The following is a 22,698-nucleotide window of genomic DNA, read 5'->3' on the forward strand; positions in this document are numbered from 1 at the left end:
TTCAAGAGCTGGTCTACTGGAAGCAGCTTTTAGGGTTTGTGTAAAACGGTGAGCTTCATTCATATGTACTACCAGAGGTGACAGCCCGCTCCATTGTCTCCTCCATGTGCAAAGTGCATTAGAGTTGGATTTTTTATTCTTTCAAGTCTGTTTCTCTGTTTAGAAGGATGACTTTTGCTTCGCACAGCTTAACTGTGGTATAGAAATTCCTTCTCTGAGAGTAAAGACCTGACAATACCAAAATTTCTCAAGGACTACAACTCTGTGCTGTGGCAATTCTTCTCTATTCTGAGCATACCTGTTTAATTCACTCTGAATGTTACAGTAAAAGCTCGGCTGCCTGATTTTTTGATAAGACATGGTGTACTGCCCAGGACCAGATTCAGAAAACAATAGTCTCAGTCCTATTTCTGTCAATTTGTTTACCATCTAATCCTGGCATTCTCCCAAGCCTTCAGTTTCACTTTCTACAAAAAGTCCCAACATGTATAAATGTAAAATATTAATCTGAGAACTAAATACAGCTAAAAAGAGACAAAATAAACAAAATATCCTACCAGTCAATTAAAGCAACATCTCATTGTTGTCTCATGCAGGTCTCATTCTTATCTAAAAAATTCTCTATGTTTCTGTAGTGATAAACTTCAACTTGTAGTGACTATTACAAAAAAAAAAAAAAAAAAAAAAAAAAAAAAAAAAAAAAAAAAAAGACCAAACCAAAAGCCAAACAACAGACCAATCAAATACCCCCAAAACAGTGAACAAAAATATGCTAATTCCCCCCTTAATTCCTCCAATTTTTTTCCAGTGACATATTTTCAAGACTAACAGACTGTGGGACCTGTCCAACACCTTACTAGATATCCAAGAGATTAAGTGAAGAAAACTAAGCCCTGCTTTACCCTGTATAGCCTCCTCCTCACAGTAAAAAGCCAGGAAAATGGTCTCCACTCTGAGGAGTCTTTACACACCACATCAGCCAATACAGTCACTAAAGGTCACTATAGTGACTTAAAGTCACTAAAGAATATACTCATGTGTTACATATCATTTAGCTTTATGTTTATTAAAAAGCAGTAAGAAACCTGACTGAGAAATGATAGATTACAGACAAAAAACTGTCCTCTGACAAGTAATAGTTAATCTGGTATATAGCCAGAACCAGTAGAGTTATTTACAGAAAGGAACACCTTTGTTCTAGAACTGCTGAAAAGCAATTGTATCTCTTCCAGCACAAGTGGAATTTCAAAATTCAGAATGGTAGCGTTATTTTTCTACCAGCTCCTTCAGAAAACAAGCAGAAAGACTAAGGCAGTCATTACCACAACTCCAGAATCAAATCAATATGCATACACCCCTTCATTCTGTCAATTAAAAGGTGTCTGCCTGTTATTCACTCTACCAAAATACTGGCTCTAGGATTGGTATTTTCACCAAAACTTTGGGTTTTATAAACATGAAAGAACTTCTGAGGCACAAGGTCTGATATTGCCTGACAGGATCCATCTATCCTGATGGATGAAATGATTTCTGGCTGTTAACTGACCTGCTGTGCCACTCACAACTTTATGGAACAGGATGGGATTCACCTAAAGAGACCTGGAAGAAGCACTGGCCAAGCTGCTCTCCATCATTTATAATCAATACTTGATAACCAAGGAGACTGATGACTGGAGGTTGGCTAATATGATGCCCAACCACAAGAAGGGTTAGAAGGAAGATGTGGAGAACTACAGGCCTGTCAGCCTGACCTTGGTGCTGGCAAAGGCTATGGAACAGATCATCTTAAGTGTGATCATACAGACAGCATGGGTTTGGGGAAAGGCAGGTCGCGCTGGACCACCCTGATTTTCATGACTAGGTGACCTCCCCAGAGGGTGACAGGAAGGCTGTGGATGCTGTCTACCTGGAGTTCAGCAATGCCTTTGATACCATCTCCCACAGGATTTTCCTGGAAAAGCTGGCAGCCCACGGCTTGGACAGGAGCACTCTCTGCTGGGTTAGAAACAGGCTGCACAGCCAGGCCCAGAGAGTGGAGGTGAATGGTGTCACATCCAGCTGGGGGCTGGTCACTAGTGGCGCTCTCAGGGGTCTGTGCTGGGGCCAGTCCTGCTTAATACCTTTTCTTTATGGTCTGCATGAGGGGATTGAATGCACCTCACTAAGTTCCCAGGTGACACTGCGTTGGGTGGGAGTGTTGGTCTGCTGGAGGGCAGGAAGGCTCTGCAGAGGGATCTGGACAGGCTGGATCAATGGGCCAAGGGCAAAGGTTCAATAAGGCCAAGTGTCAGGTCCTGCCCTTGGGTCACAACAGCCCTGTGCAGTGCTACAGGCTGGGGCAGGGTGCCTGTAGAGCTGCCCAGCAGAAAAGGGCGATGCTGGTCAATAGCACCTGGTGAACAAGAAGGCCAGTGGCATCCTGGCCTGTATCAACAATAGTGTGGCCAGCAGGACCAGGGTAGTCCCTCTATATTCAACACTGGTGAGGCCACACCTGGGCCCCTCATGACAAGAAACACATGCAGATGCTGGAGAAAGGCTGGAGAAGGGCACAGGAGCAGGCAAAGGGCTGGAACTGGAGAGGGTAATTCTGATGAGGAGTGGCTGAAAGAGCTGGGGTTGTTCAGCCTGAAGAAGAGAAGGCTCAGGGTTGACTTTATCATTCTCTGCAACTCCCTCTAAAAAGGCTCTAGCCAGGTGGGGTCCATCTCTTCTCCTGGGCAACCAGTGACACGACAAGAGGACACAGACTCAAGCTGCACTGGCAGGGGGACGGGGGGCGGGGCGGTTCAGGTTGGAGATTTAGAGGAATTTCTTTGCTGAAAAGGGGGTCAGGCAGTGCACAGACTGCCTGAGGGAGTCAAGTCACCATCCCTGGAGGGAGTCAATAAATGACTGGACTGACAACCAGTGCCATGGCTGACAATGTGTTTGGTCAAGAGCTGGACTTATCTTGGAGCACATCTGAAATACTTGTTAAACACCAACACACACAGTATGAGAAACAAACAGGATAAACTGGTTAGTTCCCAGAGCTATGATTTCTCTCGTGTCAGCAAGAGTTGGTGGAACAAGTGCCACACCTGGCATGCTGGGATGGAGGGCTGCAGGCTCTCCAGGAGGGATGGGCAGGGCTGGCAATGTGGAGGAGTTGCACTGTATGAAAAGGGGAGGTTTGACTGCACAGCCCTTGCCGTTAGCAATGACGTGGGTGAGAGACCCTGGTTTCAAGAGAATGTTGCAGTGTCTACTACGAAGAGGCACTCAGGAGAAATCTCTGGGTTGGTATCTTGCTCTGACTGGAGTCTGCAACTTCCCAGACATTTACTGTGAACACTGTACTGCTGTGACAAGCAAATCTGGGAAATGTGTGAAATTTCTAGGAAATAACTTCTGGTCACAAGTACTAAGTAAGTCAACTAGGAACTAAGGCCTCCTAGGCAGAGGACTTTGTCAGGGGAGGTTCAGACTTGATGTTAGGAAGCATTTCTCTAACAGGAGGATGGTCAAACACTGGAATAGGCTTCTTGGTTGACACTCTAAGCCTGACAGTGTTGATATTTGGATAATGCCCTTAATAAAAAGGTTTAACTTTTGGTCATTCCTGAAGTGATCAGGCAATCGGACAAGATGACCACTGACAGATTTCTTCCAAATGAAATACTCCTTTTCTATTTATTTTGCAAGTACTTATCACTTGATTTTTTCCATACTGAGTCAACATTTGCATGAAGCTACTATAAATGCCAAGATCCCTTTTTCCCAAGCTTCAAAAACCCTTTTTTTTTTTTTAATGTAGGGAGAGTCCTTTCTGTCCATGGCCAAGATTACAATGAAATTTTATGGGCCAGAAACACTGTATGAGGAGGTTACATACCTCTTCAGAGAGCCCTGGTCTTTGTAACTCTGAACAGCCCTGTACTATTAGCCAGCTGAACTTGTATTTGCATACTTTTTCAACTCACTTGTTAAAATTCTGAGAGCACATGTCCAAGTGTTGGGATTCCCTGAGGGGTCCAAGTGGGATTCCCTGAGGAATGACTTCCTGCCTTTCTGAAAGTAAATCATTCCAGGCTTTCTCCATTTCCAGTCTTTAAACCAACAAACATCTATGCAGGGACGTTCCCTAATGTCCTAGGACTCCCTAATTCTCTAAAAGTTTTTGGAAAAAACCCCATGGAAATTCAAGCAACAGTTTTGGGAAAAGATCTAAGAGTTTAGGCTTCTCTTGCATTGCCATATCTGCATCACCATCATATCACGCTTGAATCACTCACAGAGTTCAAGGAACTGAGGAGACCTGATCATGTAAAAGGAAAAAGTCCTTTAAACATACATACAACTCAGTAAGGAGGTTTCTATTTAGACTGCAATGAGAACCATTTTGTCATATTGCCAATACCAAATACAAATTTATTATTACTTTTCTGGTTGTGACTTACCAAAAAAAACCAAACAAACAAAAAACAAAAACCAAAACTTTTCAATTTACATGCCTACATGCTTCTCACACCTCTGCTGCAATCCTCTCTATCCCTCAGGGGTTCAGCTGCCTGCAAGGATTCAAGGCTGAGCTCAAACATAGTAAGCTATATAACTTTGACTTAGAATTGTAAGAAAACAGCTAAGTTGTGAGAAAGACTTGTGACAAAAATACATGGAAGATAAGAAATGAGATGGGATCACTAGCTGCTCAAAGACACATGGCAAAGTAATTAGTCAAACAGAAAGGTAAAAATTCTGATAAAAAAAGATGAAGGTGGGAGGGTCACTGACAGTCATCATGTTTTTCAAAGCACAAGTGCTGGAGGTGAAAGCAAACAATTCAGCAACACCGTGGATCTGTCCAGAGCTGTTGAAGCAGATTCTTCTCCTGGCTGAGGTCTGTCTAGACAACAAAGACTTTTAAGCATATTTACTGTCAGCCCCACTGCTCATGAAGTCTGGGCCACAATATGTGACTGCTAGCCACTACCTGGCAACTCTACTTTTGCATTTAGCTGTGCAGAGTATGTTGCTACAAGTAAGATGCTCAACCAAGCTAACCTAAAGAGTGGAGGTAAGGGACAAATGGAGACAAAGTCAGCCTGAATACCTCCTGCCTGAAAACAGGCTCATCAACTTGTAACTTACAGTGATATTTGGAGACTTGAACTCACTAAATAGGAAAAATGTGCATTACCCATGGTTGCAAAAACATGGAAACTACAATTTCCTAGATAAAATTCCTACCTTTACAGCAGAAGTTTTGGATATGCAAAGTTATTCAGAAGTGATATTCTCCAAAGCACAGTACTCAAATCTCAAATTAAAAGCCTGGAGACACTGAAAGTGTATTACGTTTGTTGTCTGCTGTAACTTTGTAACTACGGTACACTGATCAGAATGAGTACAAAAAGAATATGTTCTTCTTTAAGAAGATAGTAAAAGAAACACCAGGCATGTTTTTGTGCCTGGCAGACACTACCAGTCTAAGACACCAACATGACAGAAATAATTCAGATATCAGATATCTTTACTTTCACTGGAGAGTATAGTCTTTCTTCTGTACAAAGCTGTACACCTGCAGACAATATGTCTGAACCAGGAACTGATTATATTTAAAGAGATGTACAGTAGCTCTCATATAAGAAGTCCCAATTCAAACCTCTCCATGCCTAAGCCATAATTACAATTTGGTAAGTCAGTAAACTGAGACAGGTTTTAGAAGCTCATTAACAGTTCCCTACAATAAGACTGACTGTGCCAAGATAACCTGATAGTTCTGACTGCTGTTGTACTATGCCCATTGTTTTACAGTGTTTCCATGGATTTAATCAGTGCTTATTTATGCTTAAATGACTTCATTTTCATGCTACAAAGAAAGAGATAGACCCAATAGATAACAAGCAAATGGATAACAAAAGCAGAACAAAGATCGTGGATGAAAAGGACTGACTGGAACATTAGCTACAAAAAGGACTAATATTTGCTGCATGAATTAAGCAATTCAAGACATAACAGCTTGCTTTGTAGATAAATCTGTAAGAATACCACACATGCATGCAAATGGTGTTATTCCTGGAGAGCAGGTATTCAACTCAGTTATTTTCTTTTAATTTCTTTAAGCATTTAATGCTTTTACACGAGAAAAGACTTAGTAGGACATACAAAAAATGTACTTCAAGAAGACAAATATTCTTACTACTTCAATACTCTTCTGTGCCACAGTTTGACAGATACCAAAGAAATTGAAAGTCTTCATTGATATCACTGGCCTGTTAGAGTAAAGCTAAACAAAGCCTCGATGCAAAGTTGCATGACACCATAAATGACCTGTGAATGCAGATGAATAGACAGAAGTACAGCAGTTGAAGCCCCTCCACCCTGTGGTGAGGGTGTCAGACCTCTAAGTGGACACTCAGCCAGACATCAGCTCCTAATAAGAGATACAATGACAACCCTTGGTAATCAAGGGGTAACAGGCATCAGAAGGAGGGCAGAAAGGGGCTTAGCTGTTATCTCTCCCCCCATCATTACCACTCTTCAATTTTTTCTTTTTTTTTTTTCTTTTTTTTTTTTTTTTTTTTTTTTTTTGTAACATAAATGCAATCTAAACAGCAAAATTACTTGGCTTAAGATGTGAGAAAGACCTCTGGAAAAGTCCACAGAAAGATAAATACAGTTAGACCTCAGACTGTTCACAAAGGTGTTGGTAGCTTGTAGCTTTATGAGGAGGTAAACGCACCAACAAGGAAAAGCATAAAAAATCATTGGGGAAAAAACCCAAACCAAGAACAACAAACATGGCATGGACATCACTTGTCATCAAGCTATTTGAGTTGTCAGAACTCCAGTCAGTTAAAGGTGGCAAAGCAGCAACCTCAAGCAGGTGCTCCAGAACACCATGGAGGCTGACCTTCCTTATTCAAAACAGTAGCCCAGCCAACTGTGATTTTCTGGGGTTTCAAAGGACATTGTTACAATTTGGGAGTGGAGTGGAGGGGCTTTAGGGGTTTTCTGTTGCTTCTACAGAGCATGAAGGGAAATGAAGGTACACATAAAATAACATTTGGCAAATGAACACTCAGAAGTCTATAGGGTACTGGCATCTTCCATAAAAATGGCTCAATACTTACTGTGCACACATGAGGCCAGTTCTCAAGCTGATAGAGCACTTCTGTGCTAAGGTCCTCCCAGTACATTTCCCGATATATCTGACGCATCTTTGACAGTCTGACACCAGTGCTGTACTTGTTCAGCAGCTCCTTAATGCGACTTTGAAGTTCATGGACATCGGCAGCAGAAGAGCCAGAGGCAACAGTCTGTGCTTCTGCAGTGGATGTATTCAAGCTATCTGTTAAAAAAAAAAAAAAAAAAATTACAGCCTTGAAGTAAACATAGCCCTACAAACAGAAAGACAGATCATTACCTCCATACTTAAAAACTAAACTTGGGAGCTGCCAGCATAGCACCAACTCTAAAACGTGGCTCTCCTGCCCAGCATGGCTGGTTCAGTCACTTCCTATGGCAAAGAACTATGGAAATCTCAGACATTAAGTAACTACCTAAAGATGAGTTTTCAATCACTGTAGTTATTTTTTTAAGATGTTGCTATGTGTTACTTCTGATGGGATTCTGGAAGAGAATACAGAATTGTCAGCCCTACTGCAGCTGAGACATGGCACTAAGATAGTACCCCAAGAGGGGCACAGGATAATTTCTTTATGAGTACAAACACTAGAAAGATACTGCACGACAACCAAGAATGTTCTTCTATATTCAGATGGGAGTACAAATCCAACCAATGATTTGCCTTTCATTCCAACATAGGTCCTGAGGAAAAGTCTCCACCCAGCAGGCAGCTTTTCTGTGCTACTGCATCCAAGGAAGCCCTCCAGTGGAGCAAGGAAAGTGACAACTGCTCAGCTGCTCTGGGCAGTTTTATACATTGTGTGTAGGAATTAGGCACCCATTACTCCAGGGGGAGGTTCACATCACTAGCTTTTCTGCTGCCTCATCTCTACTTCTCTTCTCCCTTTGGTGGGGTATATTTGCTACCAGACCTGAAGCTTCACAAATCATGCTACCAAGTCTCAAAGAAAGCAATCATCATTCTGCAAGCCCATCAGCTGCACAACTGTTGAGCCATGCAGGCAGAAGAGTATTTGCTGGACAAAGACATTAGTAATGCTGCTTACTCCTGAAAGCCAGGATTTCATCCTTATACCAGATTCCTATCCCACTGGTGAAGTTAAGCTTACTCCTCCTGTTTCCAAACTCCTCACACTGGCTTTGTGATGGTCTTTGACACTTACTGCCCAACGTTTTTCCTAAAAGACTGAGAGGCAGACAGCAAACACACATTTCCTCAGTACAATGAAATAAGAGTGAAACGGTTCGCTCACAGAACTTGATTCCTCATCCAAACCCATCTTCATTCAAAACAGCTACTAAGATGGATTTTTTTTTTTTTAAGATGACACCTTCTTTGAGTAGTCAACAAATCATTTCTTGAAAGACATACCACTTGACTCTGTGGAAGAGCTTCTGGACAGGTGAACTTGCAATTCCTTTTGAAACCGTGGTGGGACAGTCGGTCTCTTCTCAGATCTAATATTGGAAAGAAAATTGCTTAGAATCACTCTTCTGTCTCTAAATAACATTCCATTTGCTTCTAAGACTTATACATGAAATAAAAATGCATTCCACACATTCTAGACACTCCTAGAAGGCCTCCTGCACAAGATGAGTAGTCAAAATGTCCTTATCAGGAAGACAACCTGATCAGCAGTAACAGGACAGATCAACAGGTGGTTTACTCATTTTCCTCATTATTGTGAGAAACAAAACACAGTAAAAAGACATTAGCAAAGGGCAAGCATCTAGGAACATATAGGCATTCAAGGTCTTTTTGTGGACACTGTTGGTTACACTGTTTAAGTGATTCTTCTCTGAAGATCTCTCCCACTGAAAGCACACCAATGTCACGCTTGCAGGTGTTCTTCTGGGATCCCCAGAAGAATACAGACTTTACTTGGGAATACAGACACCAAAATGAGCTCCTGACACTGAAAAGGGCACAACACTGTGTAGCTCACAAAGACCTGGGAAAAAACCAGCTGTGGAATAATTACATACACTGCAAGCAAAAGGGACAAGAGTTGGAGAAGGGAATTCAAAGACTAGGCAACATCTAGGCAACCATAGCACAGTAGGATGCTCTGAACCAGGCATCTCCTGACCATAGCAGACCCTGCACATGCACAAGGCAGGCTTTACAGAAGATTTCTGCCCAGGTGCCACTTCTGGAATTCAGAGACAACAGTGGAGCAAGCCATAAACCTCACCAGCTGCAGAAACACCCAGAGTGATTTTCACAGCTTCACCTGGACTCTGGAAGGTAGGACAGTAGTTCAAGTATGATGCTGTGGCTAGTTGCAACAGGAAGTCAAGACCAAGAAGCCCTATGTGTCATCACATTGAGCTCTATTCAGAGCATATCCATGAATCAGAAAGAGACCTCCCACATTCACGTCTCTTCTAAGAAGCATGTTAAAAGATTTAACATTAATTCGTCTCCCCTGCTTTTATGCTGTCCCTGTTAGATGAAACCATTGCTCCTCCATCAGCTATGGGATATCACTTGTACCAAAGACCAGACTTCTGCTCTGAGTCATGTCCCACAGCACTAGCTATGAGGACAGGCACTGCCCAGCTCAGCAATTCACAAAACAGGAGTCATGCCCAGAAGTGCTAGGCAGCAGCAGATCAACTACAAGCACATTTGTGAAACTCAGAAAGTAGAAGAGCAAAGCCACTCACACAAAATCAAAACTTACACCTGGCACTAGCTGGGTATCTGAAAAGCCTCTTACAACACTTCTTCAGCACCACAGAAAAACTCTACTTTCTGGGCACACACAAAGCAGCAGCAGTCTCTTCTGCTGTTGAGAAGGTGGCTGTTGCTGTTGCTGCCCATGCAGATGCTACAAGAAATCCAGGATCCCACTTTGTATGTGTACCTACCAGTATGGACAACTCTAAGCTGAACAAATACTCAAGCTAAAAAAGTCATCTTAATGGAATCAGACTCAAAAGAGACTACCACCTTTGCTAGGCAGAAAGCAAAACAATCCTGTGAAATAGCCCATGGGTAGTGGAGACTGTCCTGCTACCCCTGCCTCCCAACAGAAATCCATAGCTATGTTCTAGTCCTCTGTGCCATACACATTTGTATCACCTTAAGCCCTACACCAGGTGACACAAATGATGTGAAGGCAGGGTAGGCCAGCCAGAACTACAGGCAACTTCCAGTGAGGAAGAGGGCAGATGTTCCCCACTTAAGCCATGCCATGTGAACACCCTGGAAAGGAACCTGGAACAGAGAGGATGGATGATTCCCTTCTGCTGCATGTAAAAGCTAATTGGATTTGGGATCCTCTCAGTATTAAGAGACTTTATGTAGGGTCTTCCTGTGCTTTCTGTTGCAGTTCAACAGTTTCCCACAGCCCCATGTGGGCTTTGAGCCCAACCATCATCAGTTTTGAGTACTGCAATCTGACGAGTATCATGAGATGTGCTGCTTGTTCACACAGATCATGATGGTTGTACGTCCCCAACCATGAGATAGGATATGGCCAGACATGCCAGGGCCAACACGCTTCCCTTCAGCTTGCAGGTATGGACAACTCAACTACTTGCAAGGCCTCATGTTCCTCAGCTGCTAGAAGTCTGCTCCCAGCAAGAGGCCTCCTAGCCACACCAGCAGCCTGGGCCCTGACCAGCCATGCAGCCCTGCCAAGTCCCCATGCGTAGCTCCAGCTGAGCAGCTAGTCACGTCTCATTACCACACATCACTGCCTCATAATGAAGGGGAGCAATGCCCTTCCCTACAAACTGCCTTCCCTTGGTAAGGCCCATGCCACTCCAATCTACTCTCTGGCCCACGGACAGTGCTATCTAAGCAGCAAGGTCAGGTGGTGGCCAGCAGCAAATGGCTCCTGCTGCTTCCAACAAGGGGGTCGACAAGCACTTGAACCAGTTCTCGTCTATGCTGCTTGCTCAAGGATCTCTGCAGTCAGCCTTACCAGCAAGGTCTCTCCCTGCTTCTCAGGGTCCAGAGCAACATAGTCAGGATAACCTCAGAGATTGCTGCTATAAAGATAAGCCTCAGACCCTGCAACAGCATCTGCAAGAAAGCCTTGGACAACTACCTTCAGCATTTCTCTGTTGTCATGTGAGTGTGACAGAACTGGGAAGACAAACAACCTGTTCCCTTTCCCCCAAATGCTACTGAGGGGCAAGCCCCTGAAGCTATGGTCATAAAAATCTCTGAAAAAAATATCACAAAGCACTACAGAGGTGGGACATAAACTTTGGCAGTCACAAGAAAACCACCATTTCCAGCCTCACTGAGGAGCTTCGCTACATAATACTAGGTGGAGCAACAATACCTATCAGCATCCAAAGTCTGTCACTGGCAGGACGTTGTGTCAAGGCAAGGAACACACATCTGCTATAGCAGAACAGATGTTCAACAGAAAAGGAGAAAACAGAGATCCATCCCTATGTGCAACCATGAGAGCAGAGCATGAATGTCCTTTCCTACAATGTGGGTATATGGAGAGGCAGGATGGGTAACAGAAAGTCAAAAACTGCAGATAACAGCTCACTCCAAACTGGGAAGTGGGGCAAAGACAGTCTGTTACCCTCAGGACTTGTCTCAGTCAACCTGAGCTGTGAAGGCTCAGTCACTCTCATAGGTAAGTACTGATACCTCTCCCAGAATAGTGTCCTCAAGCTTGTGCTTGAGGATAACTATGATGCTGCTGTCAGCCCAGGATTTTTGGGGACGCTGTTCATAACTCCACTCACTGCACACTAGTTTTTGAAATCAGGATCTCCTGTCTCAGAGAAGCTTTCCCTTCTGCTCCACAAAGTACAAGCAACTACAATGGTTCAGGAGGTACAAAATGTCCCCAGCAGCAAGGACACATGGATCTTGCCAGCCCTGCTTCAAACTGGCCAAGTTGAAACAAACTAACAAATTAATCCAGTCACATACAACCTTGTATTCACATGGAATATGAATCGCATCTCCCTGAACTCTTCACTATGTACCCAAGCTAACAGGATAGCATTTTACAAAAGCACAAGATGTCTCCTCCTTCAAAAATAGATGGGCCAAAGCAGACTTTGCTTGTAGCTTCGCCTACAGTGCAGAGCAGAAACAAACTACAGAAAGAAAGGCAGAACATTTACCTAAAAGGAGTTCAGAAGAGACTGCCAGAGATGAACAAAGATAACACAAGATGTAGCAGACTACATTAGGAATAGCCAGAAGAGGGATGACATCTACCTTTATTTCACACATTACAAATCTTTAAATGTTATAACATACTTCCTGTATTTTCCTTACAGTGACTAATTTGAAGAAAACTCTAAGTGCTCTTTTTGCTTTGCTTGAGGCAAAGTGCCTCTGCCTTTTAGAGAAGTGCCACTTAAAAATATGCAACTCATCTGCACACACAGAAAGGGGAAGGCCCAAGCACCTGCTCCTACTCCTTTCTGAGTCACAGCAGGCTAGCTTGGTCCTTCTCTCCTCTGCACAGCAGAGCCCGGATGGCACATGGAACTCATGCAGGTGGGTGAGGCAGGACCTGTCTGCTTTCAGTGGATCTTCCAGAAAGAGTAGGCACCGCAGCAGGACTAAGCTGTTGAGCTGCTCTGGGCCACTTCAGAGCTACACCACCGCCACCGTGCAAGTGGCACACCACTGCCATTTCCATTCAATGCCAGGCTGACTTCCTACCCACCCTGGGCCGGAGTCCTCCCCCTGCAGAGGATTACTGCCACAATCACAGCTCCGGAGGACTTAGCGCAGCCACAATGAGCAACAGCAAACACTTTCTCACCACGGTCAGCTGACGGCCCAGGGCAGCCGAAAACAACACAGAAAGAAATGATGGGGCAGCAGCTGATTAAGCCACCGGGATTAGAGAGGCTCAAACGGGGCTGGAAAAGCAGCATGTACCGCTAACCCAGCAGAACTGCAGCTCCAGCCCTCAGCTCAGCTCACCCAAACATGGTCAGCTGGCTCCTGGCTCCGAGCACGCTGAGCAGGGGCACCAACACTGACACTGCAACACAGAAGTCAGGCAAGAGGGAAAGGGCAGCCACCTGCAAACAACCATCCCCCTCAACACACACATCACCTGCCCCTGCACACAAATCTGCTTCTCCTGGTTTCTGTCACACCAACCACAACAGCTCCCTCCTCAGCCCAGGCAACAGCTCCATACAACCCTGCTGGGTCACCTTTGGCCACATTTCTCCAAAACATGGGAACAGGCCAAGAGCACAGGCTAGTTGTGGCAGCACCCAAGAAGGCAAAACATCATCTGTCTCCTTCCTGGGTACCATCCCATATTCAGACTTCACCTGCTGCAAAGGCAGAGGCCTGGATTCCCACTGGATCCCAAAGGACACTGCTTGCATGGCAGCATCCAAGGGTCCATCACACTTAATTTTCCCCTTGTGTACACACACTCACACACACAAACACACACACACACACACACACTGACCTGTTTACCACAGTAACATGCCTCTGCATGGGCACTTCTTTAGGTGGTCCACTTGCAGCAGCCAAAGGTAAGGCAGATCGGGCACTCTCCACCACAGGTTTCACACCTCCACATGCCACTTCTCTGCCTCGGGGCAGGCGAGGAACAGGCCTCTTAGAACTGCCTTCTTCTGGCATGTTCAAAGACCGGGGCTGCCGCAAAGTTCCTTTGGGCTTTCCTAAAGAGTTTGCAGATGCAGCCATGAGTAGCATTCTTCTCCACCCAGTCTACCTCCACCTCCCTGGGCACCTCCTCTACTGCCACTCAAAGGGTTTCTTCTCTACTCTGGTTTGTGGGCAGCTGAGCTGCCACTAAGTTACACTCACAGAGGAACACACCAGCATCCAGGCCACACTGGGATAAACAAGCTCTTGTTCACTTTGCTCTTTATATGCTGGATGTGCCACATAAATTTTGGAGGTTTCAAACACTTCCAAGGGGATGGATGTGCAAGACAGTGAATCGACCTGCTTTTATAATCCCTATCATTTAACTGTGATATGAGCCACTAGTTCAGCTTCCCAACTGGAATCCTGGTAGAAAAGCAAGAAGCAGCAAACAATTAATTACAGACAACAGTGGAGCACACACAAACTATGAGACCCACTGTTGTTCCGAGCTTCCAACCTGCAAGCAGATTGGTCTTGCCTGGGCTTAATCCTAGACTCAATTCCACAGACACTCACACCAGCACTGCAGTGAGGAAAACCTGACCCATACTTTAGGAAAACACTACTACAGAAGCTTATGCAAAATGTAAGAGGTAAAAAGAGCGGAAAATGGGTATCAGAACTTTTGTGGCACTGTGGCACTGGCATCAGCAACAGGAGCTGCCAAAACAGCCACAAATGATGCTACAGGGACTCATTCTTACCTCATTCCCTCATTCTTACCTCATTCCCTCGTTCTTGAGGGAATGGTTCAATCCTCCCACTCCTCAACAGGCCAAGGCCAGCCTTAAAGAATATGCAGGCATCCTACATATTCCTATTAGGCGTAGCATCCTACAAGGACTTTGTTTTCCAAGATCGTTCACATCTTGCTTACACACCTGAAATGGGCTTTCTCTCTGATCATGGCTTTCAGATATAAGCATCCTAGTCAAGAACACTCATCCTCCCAAGAACTCTCCACTTGGACCCTGTAACTCGTGGCCGTAGGTGACACACCCTCACAGCCAAGACTTTTGTGCAGCAGCTGCACAGTTCTTTCATAAAGGCAGGCCCTCGAGAGCTGCCTATGGCTTACCTGATAAACTGACTGGAGATGTGTTCTTCAGCCTCATCTGACAGTTCACCTGTCGGACTGTTTTCTTCTTGGAACTCCTCTGTCGGGCCACCAGTTGAGCGACTCGTACAGTTTCATTGCAACTAACAGCATGGCAAATTACCTTGTTGGAGCAGGAAGGGGACAGGGGAAAAAAGCAGTCAGTGAGACCCATGCTCATCCACAGCCCTCAGAATCATTTGTATCCCTTTCCAAGCCTGTAACTATTGAATCATACAGGCCAGCAGGCAGTTCAGGAAAGGCTTCAGCAGCAGACACGGATCTTGGAGATCTCACTCTCCTTTTGTGAAACCCCAGAAGAAATCTCAGTGAACCTCAGAAACGAGCAAACCGGACAGCCAGAGCTTCTCCATCACCTTTCCACATAGGCTGGGTCCTCTGAGAAACAGCCTGGTTTCTAACTCCCATCCCACAGGCTTACTATCTCGCTTTATAACTCTGGGAAGCCATGGGGTTGCAGCCTGTCCTTGTTCTTCCTGCCAAGGCTCACTAGAGGATCTGGCCGACCTTGTGGAGTTGGGTTGCTTTTGCCACACTTACTGAAGAAACTGCACAACTATCCTGGCTGCACCAATCACAGGCACTGGGCTGGCCCCCAACAACAGCCCAACCTTGAACAAGCCCGTAGGTATCTCCCCGCCCAACTTCATGGCCTCTTGCCTCAACATCCAATCACCACAGGCCATCCTGTGAATGGATACAGACACTTGACCTTGGCAAGACACCAAACCATGTGCCTAGCATGCACTTTGCCTGAAAAGAAGATGAAAGCCCAAACTTTTGGGCCAATCAACTGCTGCAAAGGCAGCTGGGTGAGTATTCCTCCAGGACTCCACAAGGAGTAACACAGGCAGTTACCCCAAAAGCACTAAGTTAAAAATGGAAGTCTGTGGTCTCAGCCATGTTCTGTGGTGGTGGTAGAGGTTGTCAAACGGTCCCTTTCTCAACAGTGCCATGGGGCCAGCACTGTTACCTTGCTAGCCATGGACCCCAAGGAACATCAGAGATGACCATTTTGCACAGCAGCGGGGCAAGAGAAACTCAGGGATTTCACCAGCACCTCTGAAGTTTAGCAAACAGCAGCTCCAAAAACGATCTTTTCTCATAACCAAGACAGGACAATCAAAGCAGAAAAACAACAAAAGCAAGAGATTGCTAAGCAGCAACAACAGCTTCTTCCAGGGGGTCTCTCTTCTTCTTCCAGGGTGACCCACACAGCCCAAGAAAACAAGGGCAGTGTATGATGACACTAGAAGCCAGGCAACTTCTCCAGCAAAGCTCTCCAGCTCATCCTTCCCCCTCTTCTTCCTCCTCCTCTGCTGCACACCCAGCACCTTTGCTGGGCTGGCTCAACACAGAGTCACTTCCAGGAGGGCCTCTCCTTCTTTGGGAGAGCTCTCCTACTGCAGGAACTCCTACTGACAAATCAGACAGCGTACCTGCTGCACAGTCAGCGCTGATAAAAACAGCAATCCAGCAGTCTCACCACTGTAGTGATTAAATGCCAGGAATCACAGAAAAATTAAGGCTGGAAAACATTGCTATAGTTCATGTCATACAGTATCTTTGCTTAAAGCAGCAACTAGATCTAGTTAGTCAGAAGGTGGAATATCTTCAAGGACAAAGAACTCTCAACCACTCTGGAAAACTTCTTCCATTGTTTAGCCAGCCTCACTGTAAAAAAGCGGATGGTTTAATGTTCACATGGGACTGCTTTTATTTCACACTGCAATAGTTGTCTCTTGTCTGTTCACTGAATACCAATGAGAACTGGAGATGGAGTCTGGCTCCATGTTTTTTTTACTCCCTTTAACAGACATAAGGCTAAGATTTTCCTGAGTTTTCTCTTTTCCAGCACAAACAATCCCCACTCTCTGAGCCCTGCATCAGAGATGTTACCTTCCAGCCCCTTCATAATCTTCACAGCTATTTTAAGGACTTTCTTTGGAAGCACTTGTTCAGAACTGGCAGTGCTCTGGGAGCTGTTCTCAAGGGGACGGCACTTTGTCTTGGTATTCAAATAATGAATAGTAAATGCAATCTTTCTTAGGTCCATGTAGGTTTGTTTAGGCAGCATCTGTATAACCCTCCCAGGCTGCTTCTCCCTGCTCAAACCTCATGCATGCTTGCATTTATGGCTCAGTTTTGTCAGTGGTCCTGCCTCCTTTGCCTTTTCCCCCTCAACTACTGGAAAATACCATTCTTGAAAGTGGAAGAGGCAAACCTTGTAAGCTCACTTCCTTTCCTAGATCTTTCTCTTCAGGACTGTGTTCCATGAATCTTCCAAGGAGATTCCTGAACAAGCAAACGTCTGCTCTCCCAAAGTCCTGCTTTGTTGACTCTACTTTTTGCTTTGTTTCCCTCCTTTCAGGCTCACAGACACCATCCAGCCACAGACAGGGCTCTTCCCAGCCTTTAAATCTGCAATTGTTCCTTGTTTTCAAGGACTGTGTCCAGCAGAGCACCTCTCTTCATTGATTCATTTCATGTGTCAGCATGCTGGGAGCAGCAGACCCCAGAAATATCCTGGACTGCTCACACTTGGATGCCTTATCCCTACAGCAGGTATGGCAGTGGCCCAAATCCCCCAGCAGTTGTCAAAAGAAGGCATCATCTGCTTTGTCTGCCACTTCTTCCCACTTAAGATATTTGTAACAGATAGCCACCACGTTGCCATACACTGGTTTGTCCACTACTCATAAGCTCTTCCTGTCTCATCAACTGCCCCAAAACAGAGCTCCTGGCATCCCTGCTGCTCCCAGACTTGGAAGGTCTCACAGGAACTCCTCCTGTCCACCACTGCAGCCCATAACTCCTCAGCAGCCAGAGTCAACCCACAGCAGCATGCTGGTTGTGTGACCTGTTGCAACAATGCCCCGTGACCTTAAATGAGATCACAACACAAAGATCTCCAGTTTCTTCTGGCTGTAGCCCAAGCTGTGGACAGTCATGTACTGGCTCTTCAGAGAGGTGCCCATTTGTGCCCACTTCCAGAAAAGAGTATGAGAGCTTTCCTCAAACTCCTAGCTAACAGGAGAGGATGCATGGGATGGATCACTTGACCTTTTGTTGATCACTGTGATTGACCACTTGACCAAAGTCTCAATATAAAAGGTTTTTTGTCCCTAAGCAGTTTATCAGAGTCTTATAAATGAACATTTTCACATCTGTGATACATTTCAGGTTTTTCCTGTCAATAATGTTCTAAACAATTTTTTTTGCACTTCCCTTGTTTCACAGTGAAAAAGTTTAACAAAATGGTTTGAATTAAAATTAATTCAGATGTAAAAAGGGATGGGGTAGATGAGCAGAGCAAAGCAGTCTTCAAATTTCTCCTTTTGAAGGGGCTTAATTATTCAAGCAGAAGTCAAAGTTTTCTTAGACAAAAGTATAACAACACACTTCTCATACATGAATATCAGGCAAAGCAAAGCAGGGCTCATTGAAATGATGCAACCACCTGTTGCAGGTGCACAGTATTTCAATAAGTCCCCTTGCAGTGCTTTCTGTATGCTGAACTTTATTCTTATCCTCCGTGGAAACTGGAGGACATAGCTACTGCATAAAGAAAAAGTCATAGATTTAATCTTTCCCACATTCAAGACAGCTAAATTACTGTTCAGTCTCAAGAGGAACAAAGCACAATTTATATCATTGCCTTCCCAAGATAATGTCTGTTCAGCCTCAGTTACATAGCTAACATTCACCTCCCACAAACACTTTAAGCAGCACGTAACATGAGGCACTTCAAGATCAATTTGTATTATTTACTGCCTACTTTATACTATTCTTTTTGAATGGATTTCTTGCGGTACGTCTTGGACAGCTGACCTAGCAGGAGGAAAGTCCTTTTAAGACTATCTAGGCTGCAGCCATGATCATTAGCTGCTAGCAGACCCCTGGATGTGCATGTCTTTGCTGTCCTGCCCAACTGTCCACAAGGGGATTAAAGGAAGAGGCAGGGGTCCTGACAGACATTTTGGTGGTCAGGGTACCCCAGAGCCATGAAGAGAGACTGTCTGACAGCCAGTGCTCTTGCAGTGGCCTTGTGTGGACTCTGAGCTACGGTATCACTCTAATGGAGCTCAAGTATTCTGGAGAGAGGTGAACAAAGAGAACAGGCTTATAATGATATACAGCCTGTAACAAGAAAGTACATGGGAGCAGTCCCAGGTAGCTTAGCAGCCCACATGAGTGCACAGTCATGCTTGCCACCCTCTGCTTAATGTCTGCTATGTCCACACTAGGGACAGTGGCAACAGGAGTCTCATCAAACAGCAACATGGGCTCAGTCTTTGCACCTTTTCTGACTCCCAGGTGCTCAACAAGGCATTTCCTCTCAGCTCTTTCAGTCATGCAGAGCACAGGTGGCACTTCTGAACCAGAGTGAGTCTTCCTCAAGTACCCCAAGACCCCTGACTTTCTCCTTTTTCAGCTCCTAGAGCCACATTTCACTCTCTTGTAACAGCTGCTGCAAAGAATTCACTGCCCCTAGTGCTATCCAAGAGTTCACAAGGCTCTCAGCACACATCGCATTAGTGGATAAACAAGGCTCTCATGGGAATGGGAGGATACCAGATTACACCCTGCAAGGCCCTAGTTAGAAACAGATGGCTATCTGCCAGAACCACCACGAGGAAGCATTTAATTGCAGGATCACAAACGTTCCCAGACCTGAGGTACCTGCAATCCTGTTACTAACGTAGCTGCAGCTGAGGTAGACTTTGGAGAAAAAGAATCCCAAACTTGTTTGTCTGCTGTAAAAGGGCAAATTCTGATGTAAATACACAGAAAGGGAACCTCTTGCTTACAAACAGCCACATTTCCAGGTATTAGGACAAAACCCAGGATACCTCTCACTGTATTCTCACCACACAGCTAACGAGGGAGAATGAGTTCTGAGTTCACAGATGCCATCCCAATCCAGCTGAGCAAACATGGAAACTCAGCCTTAAGTCCTGTCTCTTCAGACCTGCTATGACTGCCACACACTGTGACAAACACCCACTAGCTTTTTGCTCTGGCTAAGGAGCCCAGAACCATGGCTCCAACGAGGGAGAGGCTTCAAGCTTGTCAGGCAGATCATCTGCAAGTCACACAGCTACACCAGTTATCAGGAGAACATATTCTGACTTCAAGCCAGGAAGTCCAGACTATTGGGCAAGGAGGTCTGTGGTCCTAGCAAACTGCTTCCAAGCTGGCAGCCACCAGGGGACACAGGCTAGTGCATCAAGAGCAAGGAATAAGGGACCACTCTTCCACCACACCAATCCTCTGCTAAGATCTGCTTCTCCTTCTTGATCTGTGAGATGACCCTTTATCCCTTGCATGCTTGTCAAGCTGAGGCACTTGCAAATCTTTCATCAAGGCACCTCACTTACATGAGCTCTTTGTCACCTCAGCACGCATTTGCAGTCCTGTTGCACTGCAATCCATAACAAACAAGAATCCTAAGTCCAAAGCAAGCACTGTCAGGCTTATAAGCAACAGCACCTAAGAGTTTTACTGTAGGAAAAAAAAAATTACGCTAAACCCCACTGAGAAGAGATGATTAACACACACAAATTAACCTTCTTTAAGGTCCCAGGACAAGCCACTAGTATCTCCTCTACAGTGAGAAGTGCTGAGAAAGGGGCTAGATCTCCACAGTCACACAAGTGATTTTTCCACACAGAATTCACATTTCCAGGAAAAAGTCCTGCAACTTTGCACCTTCTGCATACACAATCTTGGGTCTGGAATGCACAGGCAGGAAAATAAGGAGCACTTAGTATCTTATGTCACGGCTTCCACCCCTCCCAGAATTAGTGCACTATATGCATGCTGCAAAAATCCACAGCACAAAAGGAGGTAAAGCTATGAACCAGGAACATTCTGCAAACACAAAAGACATTTCTGAACCGTAATTCTGAACTGTGATTCTTACCTCTCCCATTTTGTTCTCTTCCATTCTGACTACTCCAGGGATACTCTCCAAGTAGCCTTCCAGTGTGTCATATCCTAGGTGCCTGAAGGGAATGAACTCATTGGTCAAGGATCTGTATTCATTCTGAAGTTCTGACAAACATACGCCATTTTTAAAGGCATGAAGAACAGCTCGCAGGGCTTTTGCAACAAGTTCTGGCTCCTGCATCTTCACCAATAACCCTGTCTCCAAAAGAAAAAAAGAAGAGAAAAAAAGCGCATTTTTACATACACAGGCAAAAATCACTGGCTTTTACTATTCAAGCTCCCTCCCCCAATAAGCCAGAATGCAATAACTCAGTGGCTCGTCTCTGGAGATTGTGATACTTCCGGGTAGACCTGTAGGGACATGGTAGTGCAAGCCAAGCATAATGTGGTATGAACACACAGGGGATGACATTGTCAAAAAGCGCTGACAAAGGAGTGCAGCAGCCATCATGCACAGGTTGGCTCTGCCAGACAATCATGAGAGGCCACATGCACGAAAGAGGGGTGGGTGCTGCTAAGCAATTGACCCACCACGGACAAGTACTGGATACTGTACCTGGGACAGGGCAATTCTGGGTGTGTGTGTAACTGGGGAAAGACAGGCACTCTGGAAAGCAGCCAATGGGAAGCTGAACACGACTCAGCCCAGGAGGGCCACCCGTGTCCTGCGGTGCATCAGGCACAACATCACAGCCAGGCAAGGGAGAGGATCGTCCCACTCTGCTCTGCAGTGGGGCAGCCTCACCTCGAGTGCTGGGGGCAGTTTTGGGTACCACAGTATAAGAAAGACATTGAGCTGTTAGAGAGCATCCAAAGAGGGGCAACAAAGATGGTGAAGGACCGTGTCACTAGGTCTGTTCAGCTTAGAGATAAGAAGACTGAGGAGAGACCACATTGCAGTCTACAACTTCCTTGTCAGGGTGAGAGGAGCAGCAGACACTGATATTTACACTCCTGTGACCAGTGACAGGACCCAAGGGAATGGCCAAAGTGGTGTCAAGAAGGTTTGGGCTGGGTATCAGGAGAAGGTTCTTCACCCAGAGGCTGACTGAGGCTCCCCACAGAAGTGGTCACAGCACCAGGAGTGACAGAGTTCAAGAAGTGCTTGGACAATGGTCTAAGGCACATGGTGTGATTAGTTTAGTTTCCTGTGCAGGGTGAGTAGTTGGATTTCTATAATCTTGTGGTTAATTTTATCCAGTTCAGGATCTCTTGTGATTTGATGACACCTTACTACCTGCAGGGCTAAAACTGCCACTGAAAGTGAGAGAGGGCAAAATGACCAGGCCCAGTCACAGCACCCCACACTCGGTGGTGTGGGGCATCCCTCTAGAGAGATCAGAGCTGTTCTGCGTGCCCCTGAGCCAGCACCTGCACCAATGCCCACATCTCAATCCACCATGGAAACACCATGCATCTGGGGCATGCAACATCTTACACACAGGCGCACAACGCCTTGACTCCACAGACTCTTCAGAGAGAAAACACAACTTAAGTCCCCAGGCACGTAATCCTCTGACACAGGGATTTTGTTCTGGCCTTCTGTTTTTTCAGCCTGTGTTGCTCATGTCTCGTAGGGCCATGGCATGCCCAGAGCCTGCCCCAGGGATATGCACTGCATGACCATCCCACTGGCTCCACCTGGGCATGGAGCCTTCTCAGCCCGGATGGAGGGACAGACCTCGAGCTGTGCTCCGGGGAATGACACGGTGTTTGCTGAGGCCCGCCTGGCAGCCACCTCACACAGCTCCACAGACCAAGGGCACGTCCCAGTGCTCTATGACACCTCCTGGCTGCTCCCCAAACAGCTCAGTGCTTTTTCTACAGCCACGCAAAGTGGAAGGCCTGAACC

At 45.5% G+C, this 22,698-nt stretch overlaps 1 protein-coding gene across 3 annotated transcripts in view; it reads right to left on the reverse strand.

Annotated features, from left to right (window-relative positions):
- TDRD7 (tudor domain containing 7) overlaps positions 1–22,698 on the reverse strand; it is a 47,125-nt gene that overhangs the window by 19,841 nt on the left and 4,586 nt on the right. For all 3 annotated transcript variants that reach the window (XM_030237136.2, XM_030237135.2, XM_030237134.2), the window contains exons 2-6: positions 20,821–21,041; positions 14,856–14,997; positions 13,569–13,785; positions 8,507–8,592; positions 7,119–7,336 (exon numbers count right to left, since the gene is read on the reverse strand). In XM_030237136.2, the coding sequence (XP_030092996.1) occupies positions 7,119–7,336; positions 8,507–8,592; positions 13,569–13,785; positions 14,856–14,997; positions 20,821–21,027 (870 nt within the window). In that variant the 5' untranslated portion in view covers positions 21,028–21,041. The remainder of the gene's footprint in view (positions 1–7,118; positions 7,337–8,506; positions 8,593–13,568; positions 13,786–14,855; positions 14,998–20,820; positions 21,042–22,698) is intronic.

The sequence above is a fragment of the Serinus canaria genome, chromosome Z (genome assembly GCF_022539315.1).
Source record: "Serinus canaria isolate serCan28SL12 chromosome Z, serCan2020, whole genome shotgun sequence".
NCBI classification, from domain to species: domain Eukaryota; kingdom Metazoa; phylum Chordata; class Aves; order Passeriformes; family Fringillidae; genus Serinus; species Serinus canaria.